General features: G+C 41.9%; 1 protein-coding gene across 1 annotated transcript; it reads left to right on the top strand.

Annotated features, from left to right (window-relative positions):
• Positions 1 to 1,260: 1,260 nt before the first annotated feature.
• Positions 1,261 to 3,307, top strand: LOC134205750 (uncharacterized). The gene is made up of 2 exons (XM_062681354.1): positions 1,261 to 1,722; positions 1,776 to 3,307. Exons 1-2 carry the CDS (start codon positions 1,376 to 1,378, stop codon positions 3,244 to 3,246), a joined length of 1,818 nt encoding a protein of 605 aa, XP_062537338.1. The 5' UTR covers positions 1,261 to 1,375; the 3' UTR covers positions 3,247 to 3,307.
• Positions 3,308 to 9,041: the final 5,734 nt, after the last annotated feature.

The raw sequence follows: 9,041 nt of genomic DNA, 5'->3' as shown, positions 1-9,041 counted from the left end.
CCATTGGAAAACATTTAAAACAGGAAAGGGTCGTCGACCAAATAACATTTTCGACCAAATAACTTTGGGCTAGACTTCGGTCAAATGATGTGCTTGGTCAAACTACATATTCGGCCTAACAACTTTCGGCCTTGTTGCTTTCGGCCAAATTACTTTCTGTCAAACGACAAAAAATCTATTTCAGCGAGAAATTCTTCGGAATTTCCACTCACAGTTTTTCTAAATTTTTACGGAGAGGTTTTCGGAATTTCAACGGTAATTCTCAAGGAAATCAATGGTATTTTCACGAAAAATTCTTTGGGGATCCTACGTGATGATGTGGGGATCATTCGGGAAATTCTACGAAAATTCGACTGAATCTTCGAAATTTCCACGGAAAATTCTGCGGACTTCTTCAAATTTGAATCGACGTAGAAAATATAGATCAGCGGCGTGACAAAATTTTAAACGGCGACGCGCCGATGCAAAAATGCTGGCGGCGGCGGTGAGCCAAAAACTGTCGGCGGCGGCGGCGTGGCGTGGCGTGACCTCTATGTACAGGATCCATAAGTAAGTAAGTGACACCAGGACTTGTGCTTGTGCGCTTTGAGCGGCACACGGTCGCTTTGGTAGGGCCTACTTGCGGTACATACAGCTTTTTATAGGAGTTTAACAGGGCCCACTGTCAAACCCCACCACATATGTACTAGGCCAGCCCCACAACTCGCAGATGGCCTAGGGAGGGTCGTCAAGCCCTTGGACATAGTCCCTGCTGCCCGCAAGAATATATAGTCCCAAAATATACGAATGCTAAATGGTAGCTTTGCTTAGAAACCTCGTACCTAGTTAAATAAGGTGGAAATTATTTGACGACACTAAACTTCGATGCTACATTTGTGGGATGTTAAAGACAAATAACGAAAACTATTAGTTATTCAATTCTGATCATTTGTAACAAACTGCTTCATCTTGTAGTGTAAACGATCCATACAGATGAGTTAGAATTAGATATTGCCAAACAATGCTTAATTATTATTATTACTCTATGTACTACGATTCTCCGAATCATTTTACTATTGACTCACCATGCTGCATCCGCTTCATACAGTATTCTGGTTTCTTCGGTTCCACTTTGCCACCATTCGCTTTCAACAACAACCAACGCGAAGGCTTATCTTAACCAAAACAGCCCACGATAAACGCTCTTATCAATCGAAAGCAATGGCATCGACGACACCTGTATGAATCACTTAAATTCCCGAGCCCCAATCCGATAGATAGTAGTGGTTAGTTTGCTCATAGATCTAGCAGCATAGGGCGTTGCTCGTACTTGTAAAAGTAGATATCATGTTCATTCCCACCGTAATCGATCTCAGCCTACGCCTCTCATAGCGAAATGGACGTTCTCGACGGAGTTCCACGGTGCGTTCTCGGCTACCAGGTCACGACCCGGACGCAGATTGTGTTCAGTTTCTTGATTCCAGTGATTTTCGAACTGCTCGTCTATACGGTCGTCATCACGGCCGACGTGCTTGTGGTGGTGGAGCACTTCCGCAATGGTAATCCGACGTGGGCTTGGTTAAGTTTGAGTTTTATGTGGCTGCCTGCTGTTGCGTGCTTTGCGGCTGTACTGTCGTCACCTAGCCAATGGCCGGAAACGGTGGGATGCGACGGGCGAACACTCAGATTCGCGGGAAAAGATGTTTTAATATTGGTGTTCTTTCCGGTGGCTGCCGTTTATAGGTTGGTGTTTGATGAATTGATTGTGTATTACCACCTAAATATGACTCTTTTAGATTCAGCCGGAGAATTTTCTGGAGCATTGAAGCTTTGTTCCACGATAGATCGTCATACGGAAGGGTGCAAGCGGTTGAAAAGGTCAGGGAGTCGTCCCCATTCGAATTGTATCACTTTCTGCAAGCATTCTTGCACGCCGCTCCCCAGATGCTTCTCCAGTTGTACATTCTGTTGCGTGATAACACTTTCAGAAATTATGATACAGTGACGGCGCAGATTGTAAGCGTCATATTTTCGTTTTTGACAATGGCGTCCATTATCACGTCGTACCAACGGTTTGAAAGCCAGAAAATTGTCGGACGCTGTTACCCGTGGAGCTCTGAGGAACAGGTGAAATCCCGTAAGAAAGAACTCCTACGGACAACTAGTACAGTGGAGCGGAATATCACGAGCGTGCTTCCTGAACCAGATCCAATGACACCGAACATAATGCGCAACTTTTATTCGAGATATGGCGATGATTCGCCCACGCCCAGTGGATCAGGAACTCAGCGTAAGACCATGAACGTAGATCAATCAAACTTTGATTCGACTTCGATGAAAAACATTAAAGATCCTTATCTGAACTATACCGATGACGATAAACTAACTGTTTCCGATACGGTGGATTCGCTTTCCCCGACTGTGAGTTTCAAAAAGGACCTGGTGGAGAACATCGAAGACATCCGAGATTTCATTCGCAGGACGGACGATTCAAAACTAGCCTTCAACGCGAACAGCAGTGACGATGAATACGAAGATCCAATCTACGCTGAGGTTTTCGACAAAAGCCCTCAAACACCAGCTCCCCCCACGCCCGTAGCTTACCTAGCGAAAAGGGCTTCCATGTTTAGGAATTTTTTCGTATTCGACACTGAAAATTTCATCAAGGATCATGTTCCTCGCCTTCCGGAAAAATTATTCGATCACAGTGACAGGAAATCTACGCCGAACGGGGATGAAACTGATGGTGATCTGCTGTCTCTGCCGTCGGGTCGGCAGATGATCCATGGACTGGAAGAGGATGATCTCAGTGGAAAATCGGTGGCATTTGCAGGGTGGGTCATGTTCCTGTTGATGCGGATGATCGCCCTGTCGGTGTTCTACGTATTTTTCCCAACGTACTTCTGGATGGTTTGCCTTAATCATTACCTGCTGATGATAGCGTGCATCGTTTATGAAGTGCGGTTCCACGAGAAGCTGGAGCGGTACTACTTTTACCTGTTCCTTGCCTACATCTACACGTTCTCTCTAATGGAGTTCAAAATAAAATTTATCCACGTTCGGACATGGTACGTGGGATACTTTGTGATAGTATTCGCAGAGAACATTGCCATGAGCGCCATCTGGTACTATTTAGGTTCGTTCGAATCCTGGTGGTTCGACTTTTTGCACTACATCACAATTGCCAGCGGAATACTGAGTTTGTTGTGTCTGCTATTTTATTACGCGTTCTTGCGACCAAAAGATAAGTTATTGTTTGTGAACTGAGATTTATTTATATGTTCTTGTATTATCACATATTATAATCGAATAAAAATTATTAAATTTATCAATCGATTATCTAATATTCATCTTTAATGGATTTCTTAGGTTTCCAAATGAAGTATAATCTCGAGATTTTTTCTCTGTGACGGCTTTTCGGAATTTTTAGCTCAATGAAAAATACTTAACATTAATATTAATGATATGGAAATGCTAATATCATCTTCCAAACTTGGACGTACATGTTCTTGATAGAATTAGAGGCGAAAGTATAGAATTGATAGTTCCGTTAGGATACGGCAGGCATGAAGAATGTTTTTTATAGAAGTCGATTTGAAAGCGAGCGGAGGGCAATATTTGTGATGGCACATATCACACGACCTTCCTTCTGCCAAGCTCCCGTATGAAGGGGGAGGGAAGAATATCAGTGTGGAAGCTGATATATCTCCACTGGAAAAAGGAAGGTGGTTTGACTTGCTCATATGCCATCGCGTGCGGAAGGATTTGCTATCGACGAGTACTGTCTCCAAATTTCTAATATGACATCAGCATTTAGTCGAATAGGATTTTTATTGCACAGTTCTGTTTTCTCATTAATATTAATAATAATTTGCGAGCGTCTTAGGGGAAAATGTTTTTTTTTTAAACCGTATACTTTACATGTTTTACATTGGGGCTGCAGCCTTCTAAATAATATCGTTCACTTCTTTAAAGACAAGACACACGTTCTTGACAGGGACTAAGGGATGAAAGAACTTCGCGATACATTCCTCGATGACATCCAACCCATCCCATCGCTCATTTTATTCTGGATTCATTTAATTTATTCCGCTGACATCTAAATAGATAACACTGAATAAGCAATCTGGATGAGGTGAGCGAAATTGATGTTCTGGTCGACGCAGCGATTAGTGTGGAATCAATATCCAGGACACTGAAATTGAGTTAAGGCCCCCACACAATATAGCGGAACTGGACGGAAACGGCAGGATTGAAAGTTGGCCCACATATTTTCTGTAAAATTATCCGTTTCTGTCGCTTTTCCGTTGAATTCCGTTTTGGGCTTTACGCAAGAATCACAGACAAACAGACATAACTCTTTGAACATTAATTGTCAAAACAAATTTTTCGAAAAAAAAATTACTCCATCTTTTGTTTGGACGCAAGGCGGAGCGCATCCAAGCACTCGTAAAGCAGAACATCAGCAAAAGCAATTATTTAGTCTTAAATGCGTTCTCGCACGCACACGCGTCTGTATGTCATCGGACATATCGTTTTCTGGGAAAAGAAAAACGGTGTGATGAGAGATAATCACTACCAGTAGTACCGCGAAAAGTTGATTTGCTCGTTTTCTCACTCCTTTCTTCCTTTTCGTGCCATCACCAATTGCAAAAAGAGTGGCCTTTATGGAAGAAACAATTTCATCCCTACATGCAGTTGATGTGGTGATGTGGTTATAATGTTCGTATCCCATCGTAATTTTTGTTGATGTTCTAGGTTCGAATCCCGTTGCGGTTATAACTTTTTGTAATTGCTTACCGAAAATGTTCGCGAATAGTGATTGGAAACGAAAAAAGAAAGGCACGATTTTCGTTTATCATCTAGGTTCTACTTACTTGATACTTGATACTTGATGGGCTACAGCTCTTCGATGAACCTTCGCCGAATGGAGTATCCTTCTCCACTGGACTCGATCCTGGGCCAATCGCTTCCAGTCGCCCTGAACATTGAGTGCCCTCAGGTCCTCTTCAACTGCAAAAAGCCATCGTGTACGCGGCCTTCCACGAAGCCTGCGGCCTCTTCCGGGTTCTCTACTAAATATTATCTTCGCTTGACGTTCTTCCGGCATACGAACAACGTGACCAGCCCACCGTAGTCTGCCGTGTTGTATAAGCTTAATAATATCCAGCCCTTTATACACCTGGTACAATTCGTGATTCATGCGACGCCGCCAGATACCGTTCTCCTGTTTACCGCCGAGTATTGTCCGCAGCACCTTACGCTCAAACACTCCGAGAGCTCTCCGATCAGCCTCCTTTAACGTCCATGTCTCATGGCCGTATAAAGCCACCGGAAGAATCAGAGTAGTATACAGCGCGAGTTTTGTTTTCGTTTGCAGACTACGGGACTTAAGCTGGTTACGAAGTCCGTAATAAGCCCTATTTGCAGCTGCAATACGCCTTTTCACCTCGCGGGTAACATCATTATCGCACGTCACTAATGTTCCAAGATACACAAATTCTTCTACCACTTCAAATTTTTCACCATCCAGCACTATTTCGCTACCACCACCACTAATGAACCCACGTTGATTGCCAGCGACCATGTACTTCGTTTTGCTGGTATTGATCGTGAGTCCAATTCTCGCTGTCTCCCTCTTAAAAGGCGCAAAAGCCTCTTCCACGGCACGGCGATCAATTCCGATAATATCGATATCGTCCGCAAATCCCAGGAGCATATGCGATTTTGTGATAATGGTACCGCTTCTTTGCACACCAGCTCTCCTAATCGCTCCCTCGAGCGCTATATTGAACAGTAGGTTCGAGAGTGCATCACCCTGCTTTAATCCATCTAAGGTAACAAATGACGTCGATATTTCATCCGCAACCCTTACACTTGATTTCGATCCGTCCAACGTTATACGAATCAGCCGTATCAGTTTCGCCGGAAAACCATCTTCAAGCATAATTTGCCATAATTTATTCCGTTTCACTGAATCGTACGCCGCCTTGAAATCAATAAACAGATGATGTGTCTGCAAGTTGTACTCCCGGAATTTATCAAGGATTTGTCTCAGGGTAAACATTTGATCCGTCGTTGATCGGCCCTCACGAAAACCTGCTTGGTATTCGCCGACGAAGGACTCTTCAAGCGGTCTCAATATGTTGAACAGAACACGGGACATAATTTTGTACGCCGAATTAAGGAGGGTTATTCCTCGGTAATTGGCGCACTCCAGTCTGTGCCCTTTCTTAAAGAGAGGGCAAATGAGGCCGTCCAACCAGCGAGCAGGCATTTCCTCGTCTTCCCATATTTTCGATATAACATGGTGCAGAACTTCATAAAGCTGCTCACTGCCATGTTTGAGAAGTTCAGCCGGGAGCTGGTCCTTCCCCGCAGCCTTATTGTTTTTCAGCTCTTTGACAGCTTTTTTAACCTCATCTAGTGTAGGTGACTCCACAGCTTGTCCATCGTCGCTAATATTTATTCTGTTCACCGATGCACCGTCACTTCCTCCATTCAATAAAGTCTCGAAGTGTTGCTTCCACCTGGCAGCCACATCAGTTTTATCTGTCAGCAAATTCCCTTGTTGGTCGTTGCACATGACGGGAGATGGCGCTGTCTTTCTCCGCACGCCATTGACAGACTCATAAAACCTCCGCATATCGTTCTGCTCCATTTCCATTTTCGTTCTGCTGCGTGGATGTTGCAATAATCCCAATGCAATTTCTTTAAACTATGATCAGCTTATAACATTGAAAAAGGAAAAAGTTCACAAGTTCTATCAAGCTTTGTTATGTGCTATGACGCAAAGTTATGCGCCAGAAAAAAAAACTTGGGCTCCGCTCCACTTGTGTGCTGTTCAACATGTTACAGTTACCCGAGCATATGGTTGGATGATTTCTCTAATTTAACAAAACAACGCATGAATGAGAAAATTTACGATGAAGTTACAAAATGGTTAAGTTTCAACTTATTTTCCGAGTGCTGAAATGTATTTTATTAATCAATGTGGTTTGAATGCTCTGGTAGGGGATCTAGTAGAGGATTTGAATACGTTAAAATTACACTCCGATCTTTTTCCTTGTTGATTAAAAGAAAGGAACTTTATGGATCATCATGTTCTCACTATATTCTAGCACAACCAAGGAATGTAATTGTTGCTGAAAAATGCAAAAAAGCGACAAAAGAGAATACCTAGCGATAACTCTTTGTCCTCATCTGCAGAGGATAAAGACATTATTGCGTTCCGTTTTATTTGCAACAAACATGGAGAGGTAATTGCTGTGAACTTTTCAAACTGCGAAAACTTGTATATTTCAGAAGTAAAACACAAATCATGTCAACAGATGGTTAAGTTAATGTCTAAACTATGATAACTGATACTTATTTAACCAAAACCATCATCGGAAACCGACTGCTTCTCAAAATGCACGGCAGGCGATCATTGTCCTATTCTGTTGCAGTTTGGGACAAACGCTTATTGCGAGTTGAGTTTGTCTCAACATCTACAAGAGAAGACAATATTGTTGTCATTGGCAATGTTGTTATTTTACATTCCTTGGACACAACACGAATGCAACATGTTAACAGATTACGTGTGGTTATTGGAAGTTGATCGATCGAAAAAAAAACAACCAGAAATCGAGCAGAGTAACATTTTAGGAGGAGGAGAAATGTTGAGCATAAAATGATAAACACGTGGATATTTTATTAAAAGTCTAATGAAGCATATATTTACAAACTGACTAGTATCTCTATACTTCATTTAACATTTTCTTATCCCAGTTCCTCTGGCCTCATGTTGTGGAATTTTTGGTGGCTTCTAACTGGTGGTGATGGCGTTTGCATGCAAGTTTTTGAAACAAACTTGCATGGAATATTTTTAAATTAAATTTACTGAACTTAAATTCAAGTAAAACCGAAAAGAAAACAATTGTAACGTGCAAATCTGATGGAAATTCATTAGATCAGATGTGCTTTTATCGTTTCGGGTATTGATTGACCTAAAATTATGTTAATATACTTCAAGGACCTTCTTCAAAAACTGCCAATTTCTTCAAATTAGCGGTATTAATTTAGCTATATCTCAAAATTTGGACGTGCTAGAGCATATCTGAGGACAGATTCGGATTCAGCGAGCCAAAATCTACTGAAGACACATCAATTGGTGCTGAGGACCCGCAAAAGGTTAAATTTTGTTCCCCTGTGTAATGCAACTTATCTGTTTTGTTTCTGTTATGAAACACATTGAATACCACATCACCCAAGAAGTCAGTTACGTGGAATATTGCAACGCCACTTAAACGGAAATGAAACATTATGTGTTTCTGAAACTGGAAAGTGGCTTTAATGTGACTCGATGTATTGCCAGTGTCTTCAATGCAATTTATTAGGAACAAACCGCTATTTGAAAGATGTTGCGCGTGCTGCTTGGGTAGTCTAATTCCGTCTTCCTTCTTCCTCTTCCTTTTTCCTTCTTCCATCTTCCTTCTACCTTTACCCTTCTTACATCTTCCTACTTCTTCATTCTTTCATCTTTCTTGTTTCTTCTTCCTTCTTCCTTTTTTCTTCTTCCTTCTTCTTTCTTTCTTCTTCCTTCATCCTTCTTCTTCCATCCTTCTTCCTTTTATCTTTTTCCTTATTCATTCTTTATTCTTCCTTCTTCTTTCTTTCTTCGTGCTTCTTCATTCTTTCTTCTTTTTTCGTCTTTCTTCATCCATTTTCCTTTTTTTTTCCTTGTTCCATCTTCCTTCTACTTTTGTTCTTCTTTCTTCTTCCTTGTTCCTTCTTTCTTCTGCCCTCTTTCTTCTTTCTTTCACTTCTATCTTCTTCCTTCTTGAATAGCCATTGGGAAAGTAAGAACAGTGCGTTTGTTATTTGTCGTAGGCGGAGGAAAAATATCTATTTGATATTCGGTGGATCATGCGCTTGTATTGCCCTTTGCTTCGGTCACGTAAGGGCAAGTAAGTACAGAATACTGCACGTCGGTTCGGTCGTCCAAAACGCGATCCTCCACAGTTTGCATATGCCATTGGGCATGCTCGATTCATAGACACGTCGAACGATTTTGTATCGTT

The sequence above is a fragment of the Armigeres subalbatus genome, chromosome 1 (assembly GCF_024139115.2).
Source record: "Armigeres subalbatus isolate Guangzhou_Male chromosome 1, GZ_Asu_2, whole genome shotgun sequence".
NCBI classification, from domain to species: Eukaryota; Metazoa; Arthropoda; class Insecta; order Diptera; family Culicidae; genus Armigeres; species Armigeres subalbatus.
Note: the sequence above shows the minus strand (reverse complement) of the source record. Positions and strands in the feature narration are given on the sequence as shown.